Raw genomic sequence first — 14,476 nt, 5'->3', positions numbered from 1 at the left:
ACCTCGCTTTGGGTAACGCTTTAACTAGCAGCGCCATATAACTTGACAGCTCATCGTACCCACTGGACCGAGTTATTGGCGGAGCACTTTTCTCCATCCAGAGAGTGGAATAGGCGTACCAATGTAATGTAGTTAACTTAGCTAGGTACTGTAGCTAGCTTGTGAATGCGTTACTTTATTCAGATACTTGTGAATCGAGAACTTTGCTTTTAACTCTAGTTACATATATTATTGATAGGTAGCTGTTTTTTTTTCTTTTCTGACGATTGAGTAACTTCTTCAGCTAGCAGGTTAGCTAGCTAGTTAGCTAGCTAGAACTTTAGCTCGCTAACTAGCTAGCTAGTTTACGCCTTCGACACGTAGCTAGCTAGCCGCTAGCCAAGGGTACTTATGAGAAACGTTTTGATAAGTTAGCTAGCTAGCTAACGTTAGCTAAAGAAACAAGATAGTCCCCCCAAAACAAACAGAGGACAGATGAACATCGAGTTTTGAGATTCTGTAAAGTTGTTACCCCCCGGAAATTTGTTAAGATGTCAACCCGGACAGTAACCAGGACGGCATTATTAACAATTGAACATTCTTCAAACCAGGTAAGCCAACTGCAGAAGCTAGCTGGCAGCAAATGGCGGTATGCCAGTTCAGAGATCCAGCTAGCCAATTTATCTAGCCTGAGCCAGAAATACTATAGCCAACTTATTCTTCTTCGATGGGGTTTAACGGCAGTTTGCATCCAAAGTATAGCGAACTTAAACCACAAAAACCCTCTATTTTTCATGGGCCCCAGCTATCTAACGTTATATTTATAGGTAGCTAACTACACATTTGAGCTATGTGGTTGGGAGGTCATGGTGTAGAGTCTAAGAAGGCTTTTTATAACTAGATAGCTAACTATGATTAGAGCCCTCTATTAACTTTTAGTCAAATAACTTAGAGGTGTATAACTAGCTAGGACAAATTGTAACCATAGACACTTACATTTTAGTTGCTGTATTTTATGGTCTTGGATAACACATCTCAGTAGGAAATGCCAATGCTTTTCAAACTCACTTTTCCATGTCTTCTTCAAATCTTGTCATTTTGTCAACAGGAGCTGAGCTGATGTAATCTCTAATATTTAATGTTATCTCGAATCTTAATGCTCTATGCTGTTTGTCTGACTGTCTTCAACAGATCATCCACTGTCAGTATGCAAAATTGTAGGCCCAACTAGCTATTGCCACTTGTATGATGGGCATTCCATCATACAAATTGTCTGAAGGCATTCTAAATATACTTTAGTAGGAATAGTGCACATCAGGTGTAAGTAGAGGACACCATACTTCGGTGCATTTGAGGAGCGACTCAGTCATGAACACACACATCTGCTTGCAGTGAAGACTGGTTCTCTACTGAGATTAGTGTTTTAGTCAGTAATTAAATTCTGACAATTGTCTGTTCAAATCACAAATTGCTGATACTTATACACGGGTAGCAGAGATGTTGACGCATCCCGTAGGGCATTTTCACCACAATGACCACTAACTTGCACAGGCTACTAATTCCAAGGTTTCGTTAGCCACTGAATTTGTCTGAAGCAAGGAGTTGGCGATGTTTAGCCATGCCCTGCCCAGCTTGTTTGACTACAAACGCTGTTGATTTGGGCCCAGCCGGCGACTCTGTATGTTCTTCCTACCCCAGTTTCTCAGTTAGTTGAAACCAGCATTTCCAGTTGAGCTGGGAGTGTAGGAGTTTAATGGAGGCCGAGGGGAGTGCTCTTTTTCTTCATTTTATCCAGATTAGCATAATTTGTATGCATGCATTTCCCTGTCTGTGTGTTCCTCGTTCTGGATATGTCATTATCATGTTCATGATTGATCATCAATGAAAGATTAAGAAAATAGTTCTCCATCTGGTTGTAGGTTTTTACAAATTCTATTCAATAGGCTTATCTGGTTTCTGTGACAGTGTCTTTGTTTTTACCAGCCATTCCCCTAGTAATCTTGGTTTCTCTCTGGTCTTTCTGTCATGTCCTAACCCCACTCTCATATACTTGTGAGTATTAATAGCCCACATAGGAGGGGGTGGGATGGTGTTGGATGAGGGTGTGGGCTGATTTTAAAAGCTTGTCAACACTGTTCCAGCTTTGTTTGAAATGTAGATTCAGTTTCATGTCTGAAAGGATTAATCAGTATTTCTTTTATTTCTCAGCTTTGTAGCTTGTGCTGTTTTCTGAGGAAAAAGTAGACAGATTTTACATTTAGGCTTATCTTATTAAAGGGATATTTTGGGATTTTGGCAATGAAGCCCTTTATCTACTTCCCCAGAGTCAGATGCACTTATGGATACAATTTTTATGTCTCTGCATCCAGTATAAAGGAAGTTAGAGGTAGTTTTGTAAGCCAATGCGAACTAGCATTAGTGCAATGACTAGCATGCTAGCAGTTATATACATTTCCATTAATTGCACTAACGTTAGTTAGCATCATTCTTTCAAACTGCATGCAGAGATGTACAAATGGTATCCACGAGTTCATTTGACTCTCGGGAAGTAGATAAAGGGCTTCATTGCCAAAATCCTGAAGTATCCCTTTTAATGGATTCTCCTACAGAGGCTACCTGTCTTTATTTAGAATTTACAAAACCAGAGCTCCAGTGGGTAGAAAATTAACATTTCTCTCCCCCATAGTTCCACTATGCCATGTGTCTTGATTTCAGGATGTTTTTACTGTGATGTTATTGAGTTAAATGCCTCTGACAGAAGTGTACAGTAGTAGGGTATGGAGAGAAAGAAGGGACTGGAGGGAGAGCTCAGTTGGTGTCTATTTGTGGTTCTTGCTGCCTCTACCCTGACTGGAAATAGCCATGGTGTGATATTAATACCCAGATAAATGACAAGCTGGCTCACACACCTCCTTTATTTAACAGTTCTTCTCCCTCTCCCCGCCAGTCTGTTACTTTGTTTACCCTCTCTTCTTCTTTCCTGGAGTAGGCAAGAAACAGTTTTCCTTTGTAGGGTAGCATAACATTTGCTAAAACAACTCAGAATTGAAACCAGGATACAGGGTGGACACCCACTTTCTAATTATCTAGTAAGCCTATTTAAAAAACGAAATGTTCACTTCTTTTGGCCTAGGCTATTTGTTGATAGACAAAAATGAAAACATTTGTATTGTCACACACCGGATAGTTGCAGTGAAATATATGAAATGTGTTGTTTTACAAGGTCAGCCATAGTAGTGTGGCGTCCTTGGCGCAAATTAGGTTTAAGTGCCTTGCTCAAGGGCACATCGACAGATTTTTCACCTTGTCGGCTCGGTATTCAAACTAGCAACCTTTCGAGACTGGCCCAATACTCTAACCAATAGGGTTCCTGATGCCCTAAAAGTGTTTTTGTGTGCTTGTTGTGTTTGACTGTCTGTGCATTGCTCAGTCTGAATTGAATGCTTTGCTCTGAGTATTTTGAGGAGAGTGAGAGACATGAGGCGACAGCCAGGCTGAAGTGAGTGTGTTTCTGTGTATATGAGAAGGTTGGGGAGGGAGGGAGGGAGGGAGGCAGAGTAAGGGATAGGTTTAAAGTAACTGTCCAGTGTTTCCAGATTTCTATGAAATATGACCTATAATTAATTACAATATGAGCAAAATAGTTTTCCTTCCAAAAAATTATAAATTGGCCAAGTATGTTAAAAAGCAGCTTTTCTGTGTTTGAATGGTATGGGTGTACCCCAACAACAGGATGGTGTGGGCGTATACTGGTCAAAAAATATATTTCTGCGAGTATACCGCTGATTGGCCAGCTTATCCTCCGCTGAGGAAATAGCAAGTATTTTTGAAACTGTCTGTTTGAGATGCAAGTTTGAGGTTGGGGTTTTTAAAGTTTTATTTTCTCTCAAATGTTATGCTTTGGACACATGCGAGTATAGGATGAGTCAACATTATCTGGGTACTTTAGGCAGTAGGTTGCCATGGCAACACTACCACAGAACGACTACTTTGTCAGAGAATTCCATCTGATCTTAGCAACGCTAAAGCATTTCCTCAACCTCTCATAGCAGACAAAGTAATTACATTTTACATTTTAGTCATTTAGCAGACGCTCTTATCCAGAGCGACTTACAGTTAGGTGAATACATTTTTTTTTTTATACTGGCCCCCCGTGGGAATCAAACCCACAACCCTGGCGTTGCAAACGCCATGTTCTATCAACTGAGCTACATCCCTGCCGGCCATTCCCTCCCCTACCCTGGACGACGCTGGGCCAATTGTGCGCCGCCCATGAGTAATCAAGTGTAAAAGAACATGAGTGCAGTTGTGGCAACAGGCCGTGTTAGTCAACAGACAGTTTTAGAGGATCACATTTTATTTGTCACGTGCCGACTATAAAAGGTGTAGACCTTACCGTGAAATGCTTACTTACAAGCTCTTAGCCAACAATGCAGACACTTGTTTTAAGTAAGAAAAGATTTGCTAAACTGATAAATACAATAAACAAAAGTACGAAAAAAAAGTAACACAATAACGAGGCTGTATACAGGGGGTACCGTTACCGAGTCAATGTGTGGGTGTATAGGTTAGTTGAGGTAATTTTTAAATGTAGGTAGGATTAAAGTGACTGCATAGATAATAAACAGCGAGTAGCAGCAGCGTAAAAAAGGGGGGTCAATGCAAGTAGTCCGGTAGCCATTTGATTAACTGTTTAGCAGTCTAATGGCTTGGGGATAGAAGCTGTTAAGGAGCTTTTTGGACCTAGACTTGGCGCTCCGGTACTGCTTGCCATGCGGTAGCAGAGAGAACAGGCTATGACTAGGGTGGCTGGAGTCTTTGACAATTTTTAGGGCCTTCCTCTGACACCGCCTGGGAAGCTTAGCCCCAGTGATGTACTGGGCCGTACGCACTACCCTTTGTAGCGCCTTGCGGTCAGATGCCGAGCAGTTGCCATACCAAGCGGTGATGCAACCAGTCAGGATGCTCTTGATGGTGCAGCTGTATAACTTCTTGAGAATCTTAGTACCCATGCCAAATATTTTCAGTCTCCTGGGGGGGAATAGGTGTTGTCATTCCCTCTTCACGACTGTCTTGGTGTGTTTGGACCATGATAGTTTCTTAGTGATGTGGACGCCAAGGAACTTGAGCTCTCGACCCGCCGATGTGAATGGGGGCATGCTCGGCCCCCCTTTTCTTGTAGTCCACAATCAGCTCTTTTGTCTTGCTCACGTTGAGGGAGAGGTTGCTCCCTGTAGCCCATTTCATAATTGTCGGTGATCAGGTCTACCACCGTTGTCATCGGCAAACTTAATGATGGTGTTGGAGTCGTGCATGGCCACGCAGTCATGGGTGAACAGGGAGTACAGGAGGGGACTAAGCACGCACCCCTGAGGGGCCCCCGTGTTGAGGATCAGTGTGGCAGATGTGTTGTTTCCTACCCTTACCACCTTGGGGCGGCCTGTCAGGAAGTCCAGGATCCAGTTGCAGAGGGAGGTGTTTATTCCCAGGGTCCTTAGCTTAGTGATGATATTTGAGGGCATTATGGTGTTGAACACTGAGCTGTAGTCAACAAACAGCATTCTCACATAGGTGTTCCTTTTGTCAATATGGGAAAGGGCAGTGTGGAGTGCAATGGAGATTACGTTATCTGTGGATCTGTTGGGGTGGTATGGGTCTAGGGTTTCTGGGATGATGGTGTTGATGTGAGCGATGGCCAGCCTTTCAAAGCACTTCATGGCTACAGATGTGAGTGCTACGGGGCGGTAGTCATTTAGTCAGGTTACCTTGGCGTTCTTGGGCACAGGGACTATGGTGGTCTGCTTGAATGTAAGTATTACAGACTCTGTCAGGGAGAGGTTGACAATGTCAGTGAAGACACTTGCCAGTTGGTCAGCGCATGCTCCAAGTACGCTTCCTGGTAATCCGTCTGGCCTTGCGGCCTTGTGAATGTTGACCTGTTTAAAGGTCATACTCACATTGGCTACAGAGAGCGTGATCAGACATTCTTCCGTAACAGCTGGTGCTCTCATGCATGGTTCAGTGTTGCTTGCTTCGACACGAGCATAGAAGGCATTTAGCTTGTCTGGTAGACTCACGTCACTGGGCAGCTCGCAGCTGGGTTTCCCTTTGTAATCTGTAATAGTTTGCAAGCCCTGCCACATTCGACGAGCATCAGAACCAGTGTAGTAGGATTCAATCTTAGTCCTGCATTGACGCTTTGCCTGTTTGATGGTTCGTCGGAGGGCATAGCGGGATTTCTTATAAGTGTCCGGATTACTCTCCAGCTCCTTGAAAGCGGCAACTCTAGCCTTTAGCTCAGTGCGGATGTTGCCTGTAATCCATGGCTTCTGGTTGGGATATGTACATACGGTCACTGGGGACGACGTCTTCAACGCACTTATTGATGAAGCCTGTGACTGATGTGATATACTCCTCAATTCCATCGGATGAATCTCAGAACATATTCCAGTCTGTGCTAGTAGAACAGTCCTGTAGCTTAGCATCCACGTCATCAAACCTTTTCCGTATTGAGCGAGTCACTAGTACTTCCTGCTAAGCAGAAATTGGGAGGATAGAATTATGGTCAGATTTGCCAAATGGAGGACGAGGGAGAGCTTTGTACGTGTCTATGTGTGGAGTAAAGGTGGTATAGAGTTTTTTTTCTTTTCACCCCTCAGGTTGCACATGTGACATGCTGGTAGAACTGAGGTAAAACAGATTTAAGTTTTCCTGCATTAAAGTCTGCGGCCAATAGGAGCACCGCTTCTGGGTGAGCATTCTCTTGTTTGCTTATGGCCTTATAAAGCTGGTAGAGTGCGGACTTAGTGTCTGCATCGTGCAGTTAACTCTATGCAAAGTTACTGTAAGACTAAGGCAATACATGGGTTAAGCTGGGCTATGGAGATTGGTTGCCAAGGGAGATGGGTAGAGCCAGTTCATGGGTCTATGATGTTACACATAGATTGCATTTGGGTTACTGATAGTGTTGGATTCGTTCTGACATTCTTTTTTCGAGTTTGATTCTTTATTATTTGTGTACTTGTTTGACATTTTACTGCACTGTTACGAGCTAGTAACACACCCGCTATAACATCTGCTAAACTGTGTACGCGACCAACAAACTTTTATTTGATGTATGGCGGGACCAGAGCAGACACTTGTGTCCATCCTGTTAAGGTTTTCAGGTTAAATGACTGAGTTACTGTAGTACTAGTTACTGAGCACATTCATCTGGTTTGTCTGTGTGTGAGTAAGAGGGAGAAGGAAGTGCCTTAGGTGATTTGACACCAGGTAAAGGTTTTGGGTGGTTTTAAAAAGGGTGTGTTACAGAGACTACTACACTGATTTCCTCATTTGTTTCACAACTACAGCCAACCTCTCCTTAAAACTTATCACCAAGTTATACTGCCTGTCGTATTCACTTTAGTCATGGGGAATCCTTGACATTCCCTCTTTTTTTTCTTATCTCACTCTTTCCCCCTCTCATTTCATCCCCTCTTTCTCTTGATTGTCTCTGGCACAGCTGTCTTAGCATGTCAGCTCTTGTCCGTCGGGCTGCTCCCTCCCTGGCCTTGTCTCACCAGGGCTACTGCTCCCTCAGTCAGACAAACCCAGACACGTCTCATCGGCACTAGGAGCCTGACCCTGTCAGTGTGTAGGCCATTTCGCTGACTTCTTTTCTTTTTTGGGGGGGGGGGGGTATAATTGCAATACTTCCTCAAATTAACCATACATACTTTGTGTTGAGCGTTGGGACAAACAGGGCTGTGTCGGTCTGGCTCTCTGAAGAGCCTGCCTGTGTGTGCTGCATGTGTCTGTGTCCTATTTTAGCCTGAGACCTCATGGCCCCCTGTGTCCCACTTCTTGGTCATCCATCCAAGCCATCCACTCAACACCCCCTTTATGCTTTGAAATCTGTGACGAGGGGGACATTTTTAAATCTGAACTCTGTCTGCACCTTCGTCATAGAGCATGGCTGAAGTCTTTCTTTGTAGAGGAAGTGACAGTTCCGAAACCTACTGAATGGTAGCTGGCTGGTCTGTGCTAATGCTACTGTCCGCAATGGAGTACCCAAGTCCCACTGCAAGCATTCATATAGCGTAGCAGGTCAACTTTTTTTCATGTGTGGATGATTCTTTTGACAATTGTAGCCTGACCTCTCTCTGTCCACATCTTTGTCATAGAGCATGGCTGAAGTATCTCTTCATAGAGGAAGTGACAAGGTTCCTGAAGCTGAATGGTAGCTGGGTCATTCATTTCAACAAGCCATGACACCCACCATCTCAGATTGTTTTGAAATTGTTTCTGTAGTTAGAAACATAAAATAAGCATTGCGAAAGCATTATTTTGTTGAAATATAATTTGATCTCTGAGAAATTAAGATAATGGATTGCACCCAAATTGGCCATTTTTAATTTATAGGATTCATATAATATTCAATAATGATAGTACCTAACATTTGATTTGGACCAAACATTTTTCTAACAATGAGTAGGACAAATAAGTGGTCAAAAGCCACCCACGGACCCCTCACACCCCATGCCAATCCCACCCCAACGATGAGTATATAGTATCAATTATCTATGTTTGGCAATTAGTAAGGAGCTGTGGCTCTGAATATTGTTTCTTCATCTTATGTAATGTATTCTTAGTGCTGATAGTTTCTTTTTCATTGAAGCTGGGTTTGTCCCAGCCTACATCCTGATATTACCAGGTTCTGGCCACTAGATGGTGCTGTTCATGCTATTAGGTGATTATTTTCACGAAACCCCCCCCCCCCCCCCCCCCATTGTTAAAAGGATAGTTCAACATGTAATTGTGTAATTTGGGTGGTTTTCTTACCCTGTAAGCAGTCTATGGACCAGGTATGACAGCAACCCATGCTTTGGTTTTGTTTACCTGGCCACTGTTTGGATGATTTGGACATGAAGCGTGAAAATGCAAATATCAGTACCATTGACTTGAATTGGATATGTGACACATATGCTAAAAAGTTAGCATTTGAAACAGTAGCCATGTAAACAAAACCAAAGCATGGGTTGCTGTCATTCCAGAGGGCAGGGTTTCCGTTAGCCGTCTTTTGTCCGGAATAAGTAGTCAATGTAGCGTGAGAACTGCTGCTACAGCTCATCAAACAGCTTGTTTGTTGCCGCTGGAGTGAAACGTGCTTTTATAAGCCCAATCATTGCGCAACAATTCTAAATGCAATTGCGTGTTAAAAACAGTTTCGATGGCCAAGATTAAGATTAGCAATTTTTTATTTCTCAACTGGTAATTACAGTACTCTTCCCATTCGCCATTCAAGTCCATAGGTAAGTAGGCAGGCTTCAGTGTGTCTCACACCACTTTGCAATGAGCTGGAGGCAGTATGCGTTTTGAAAGCATATACTTAATTGTTTGAAACTTGAACGTTTTACTACATATTATGAGGCATGTCTTAACTTGCTTCAAAGTAGCCTAGCCAAGATCTAACCAAACGTGCAGACAATTATTTTATAAAGACTATTTCTCTCATTCTATTGGTTTTCAAATCAACTTTCTTTCATTGTCCAGTAGCCAAAAGCACAATCCTAATCATATTAGCAACCCATGTTAGTTGCTGCATTTTTAGATCTCCCCTCTTTCTAAATTTCTAATGGATATTTTCATCTGTCTCATGAAACCACTCGCATGTGCGGTGCGCTTTTGACAGCGGTGTTTTCCCATTAATTGCATTATGGAATGAACATTTGTGCATAGCTTACTGCCTTGTGTTCCATGCTGTGCTTTTTAATGTGAAGAAATAAGTTAATATTTTAAGCTAAACGTTGTGATCTGTTACATCAGCCTTGTTTTAAAAAACAACAACAAATGAGATGTAGCCGAGGCCTACTGGTTGTATGAATCTGGGATTTATCGTCCCACAGCTGTCCCAGAGTCTGTTTTGGAATAGGTGATTTTATATTTCGCACAGAACGACAAGCTGACCGGTAGAATAGGTAAACTTTTCTACTATGGGGGATAGTAGATTGACATAGGCTAGTGATTTTGCTCTTCGTTACTCGTCTTGTTGGCTGAGAAACTAAATGTGGACAGTTATTCTAACGTCTTTTAAATTACGCATTGGAATTCGGTAAAAAGGATGCATGCCATTGCTTCCTCGAGTTGGCTGTTTTGTTAAGATGAATTACAATAATCTATATGTGATTTCTGTCATTCTGAGCACTGTGTGTGGAAGCCCTAATCAGGTTACGCACCCAATGCAAATGTCCGGCACCACATTTTCCTAATGGAATCCCTGCCAGAGGGGTATCCTACGAATCAAGCTAGATCTACTCTGGGTTTTCTAAAGCTAACCAGCTTTAGTTAGCTTCACATTCCAGCTCAGGCTTCATCTGTACTACGACTGGATATTGCTCGTCCGCCTGCCGCCAACTCTAGCAGGCTTGTAACTGCATGTCGCACATGGCTAGTCAAACGCCAAACTTTTCATTGAGGCAATGCTGAAACCTCGAGTCAGTGCCATATTTTCATTTGTGGCAAAATCAAAATGAAAGAAAAGTGAATTTGCTAATTCAGCGTGCTATGGTGTGAAGTAGGCTTTAAGAAGTGCCGTCTTTATTTTATTACTTATCGTTTATGCTGACTTTGTGCTTATCAATGCACAACCATAGGCACCTTTTTTCCCACTCCTATCGATTTAAAACCATTTGATTGTCATACAAAAGTGTTACTGTGCGTGAAGTTTAAAATGCATTCTGTCATTACTAAATGTGTAATGTAATATTTTAATATTCATATTTTTTAACACAAACATTTGATTTAATAAAATATTGAATCCGTCTTCCTCGAATGAAGGGGATGATGACGCAATATTTGCAAGAGGGAGGGAATCTGATTTAATTGGTCCTCAACTCGTGGCTGTCATTTCATTTATTTTACCTTTATTTAACTAGGCAAGTCAGTTAAGAACACATTCTTATTTACAAAGACGGCCTACACCGGCCAAACCCGGACGATGCTGGGCCAATTGTGCGCCACCCTATGGGACTCCCAATCACGGCTGGTTGTGATACAGCCTGGAATCGAACCAGGGGGTCTGTAGTGACGCCTCAAGCACTGAGATGCAGTTCCTTAGACCACTGCGCCACTAGGGAGCGAGTTAACTGTGAGTTAGCCTGCCCTGGAGCAGGTTAGTTCTGAAGGATTCGTTGCCATAGAAATTTACCTGGCTAAAAGGTGAGCCATTTTAGTATGACCGGATATCCCAATTTGAACTCAGAGTTGACCAAAGTTATCTAGTTAATGCTGCAAAACTGCTTTGTAGGATACCCCTCTGGTCCATAGACTGCTTACAGGGTAAGAGAACCAATGTAATTTGGGTGACCTATCCCTTTAACAATGAGGGCGGAGGGGATTCTTTAAAAAATGATCACCTAATAGCAGGAACAGCACCATCTAGTGGTCAGAACCTGGTAATATCAGGATATACGATGGGACATAAACCCAACAACTTCAATTACTAATTTCTCTGAACAGAACCCCCCCCCCCCCCCCCCCCCAACCACCAAATTCACTGAGAATACATTACATAGGATGAAGAAACAAAGCTCCATACTACTTGTCAAACAGAGAACTGATACTATATACTCGTTGTTGGGGTGGGATTGGCATGGGGGTCCGTGGGTGGCTTTTGGCCATTTCTTTGGATTCCTTATGTCGAACTCATTGTTAGAAAAAAAGTTTGGTCAAAATCGGATGTTGGGTACTATATTTATTCAATATTATATGAATCCTATAAATTAAAATGGCCGATTGGGGTGCAATCAATTACATTAATTGCTCAGATTAAATTATATTTCAACAAAATAATGTTGCAGGAATGCCAATCTTACCTGTTTATAACAAACCATTTCAGAACACTGAGATGGTGGGTGTCAAACCTCTTTCTTGTGCTTTTTGAGGTGGAATGACCCAGCTGTCTGGTCAGTTCTCATGCTACTGTTAGCAATGGATGGAGTCCACAAGTCCCAATTCAAGCGGCAAAATAACAGGTCAACTACATTTGCATATGTAGATGTTTTGTGCATATCTCTGAGTTATTAATTAATGAGTCTTTTGACAAAATGGTAGCCCACTGATCAGCGAGGTTTTGCTCTGCTACCTGCTCTGTAGAGACATGAATTAGAATTTAAAATGTCTTCTTCAAGCGTTTGTGTGGTTCTTGTCATGCCCCTCTCTCCACCTGAGGTTGATCATGATCTGAACAGAGAGACATGGGGTTATAATGTATATGTGATGAGACCCCCCAGTCTCTCAGGCTCCTCCTGGCTGCTCTCTCCTCAGCCTGTCTCTGTCTCTCGCTGTCAGTCAGTCAGCCCTGGAGCTGAGCTTCCCATGACTTTGACGGTATGTCTGCATTGCTCTCTGTTCGGTCTTGTCTGTATATTTTGTATTTGTGAACACGTGTTTTATTTATGCGTGTTTGTTTGATCTTTTGTCAATGTGCCTGTTTTGATGTGCTTCTGTCTGTGTCCCAGTGTGTGTCAACCTTGGCGACTGTGTTCATTAGTGTTTGTGGTAGTGATAGAAGTGCTGGCTACTGTGCTGAAGGTCAAAGCTGTGTTTGTGAGGACTGCAGACTGCATTGCTGACACTGTCACTGCAGAGCTCCTTGGCAGATCAGCTGGGTGCAAGACACCTCTTTGACATAAACATTGTACAGTAGACACTCTGTCCCTGTCCCTCACACACAACAAACCCACTGTAGAGGGATGGCTAAACCATGTCTGCCAGTGCCAGCACAAACAAAAAGCAAAAACAAAAACAAGGTCAGCGCACTGACAGTTGTATGGTGGTCTGGCTTACCCTGTTTTGCTCTGTATGTAGCCCTTGAGGTGATGAGGCACTTCCTCATGCATTTATGCCAGTGTGCTTTTGTTGTGTGTGTGTGTGAGAGAGAGATAGAGGGAGGGAGGGAGTTTAGGTGACAGCTGCCTTCTGGCTCGTTAGGCTGTACTGGGTCTACCAGCAGAATTTCAACAAGCTTCTGCTTTATCCCGCTATGAAAACACAGACACACACAGGTGTTACATAATATTACATTTTACAAAGCTGGCACACCTTTGAATTGCAGATATTGGTGCATTTTTCATCTTTTATGTGGAGTGCTGTTTTTTTTCTGACATGGAAGTAAGAGCAAGGCTTGTTGGGAAATGTGACTTACTGTATGTCTCTGCCCCTGCTTTTTGTTTTCTCTTGGAATAAGACAACTAGAGAGGAGCAGAACTGGACTTCTATTTCACAACCATGTTGTTTGTGTCAATTATTAATAATCATATTCATACTAAATGACGGTAACATTGCTCTTTAGACTAATCCGTCCAATTTTCTAATTCTTAAGATTGCGGAGTAGTAGTTCTGCCTCGGACTCAGACTTGAACATGGAAACAAAGGGCCATGTGGCACAACCCACACACAGAACATAGAACTGTGCCATGTCAACAATGGCTTTTCTGTCCACTTACGTATGCTCACAAGGTAACAATCTTCTCACACACGTCAGCCATGCAGAGGGGGAGGGCGAGAAACGGGGGAGGGAGGGAGGGGGAGAGAAAGGGAGGAGGGAGAGAAACGGGGGGAGGGAGGGAGAGAAACGGGGGGAGGGAGGGGGAGAGAAAGGGAGGAGGGAGAGAAACGGGGGGAGGGAGGGAGAGAAACGGGGGGAGGGAGGGGGGAGAGAAACGGAGGGAGGGGGAGAAAGGGAGGGAGGGAGAGAAACGGAGGGGGAGGGAGGGAGGGAGGGAGGGGGAGAGAAACGGACGGACGGAGGGAGGGAGGGAGGGAGGGAGGGGGGGAGAAAGGGAGGGAGGGAGGGAGGGGGGGAGAAACGGACGGAGGGAGGGAGAAAGGGAGGGGGGGAGAAACGGACGGACGGAGGGAGGGAGGGGGAGAGAAACGGATGGGGGGGAGAAACGGAGGGAGGGAGGGAGGGAGGGGGGAGAAACGGATGGGGGGGGGGAGAAACGGAGGGAGGGAGGGAAACGGACGGGGGAGAAACGGAGGGAGGGGGGGAAACGGACGGGGGAGAAACGGAGGGAGGGGGGAGATGGGGGGGGGAGAAACGGAGGGAGGGAGGGGGAGAAACGGAGGGAGGGAGGGGGGGAAACGGACGGGGGAGAAAGGGGGGGGGAGAAACGGAGGGAGGGAGGGGGGAGAAACGGACGGGGGAGAAACGGAGGGAGGGGGGAGATGGGGGGGGGGGAGAAACGGAGGGAGGGAGGGGGAGAAACGGAGGGAGGGAGGGGGGGAAACGGACGGGGGAGAAAGGGGGGGGGAGAAACGGAGGGAGGGAGGGGGGAGAAACGGACGGGGGAGAAACGGAGGGAGGGGGGAGATGGAGGGGGGGAGATGGAGGGGGGGGGGAGAAACGGAGGGAGGGAGGGGGGAGAAACGGACGGGGGAGAAACGGAGGGAGGGGGGGAGATGGGAGGGAGGGAGGGAGAGAAACGGAGGGAGGGAGCGAGGGAGAGAAACG

General features: G+C 44.5%; 1 protein-coding gene across 11 annotated transcripts in view; it reads left to right on the top strand.

The window, feature by feature from the left end:
* Nucleotides 1-444: 444 nt before the first annotated feature.
* Nucleotides 445-14,476, top strand: part of LOC311099596 (serine/threonine-protein kinase MARK2-like) — a 37,395-nt gene continuing 23,363 nt past the window's right edge. For all 11 annotated transcript variants that reach the window (XM_084140305.1, XM_084140301.1, XM_084140308.1 and 8 more), the window contains exon 1: nucleotides 445-590. In XM_084140305.1, the coding sequence (XP_083996431.1) occupies nucleotides 531-590 (60 nt within the window). In that variant the 5' untranslated portion in view covers nucleotides 445-530. The remainder of the gene's footprint in view (nucleotides 591-14,476) is intronic.

Source organism: Coregonus lavaretus, assembly GCF_964263955.1.
Source record: "Coregonus lavaretus genome assembly, chromosome: 24".
Lineage (NCBI taxonomy): Eukaryota > Metazoa > Chordata > Actinopteri > Salmoniformes > Salmonidae > Coregonus > Coregonus lavaretus.
Note: the sequence above shows the minus strand (reverse complement) of the source record. Positions and strands in the feature narration are given on the sequence as shown.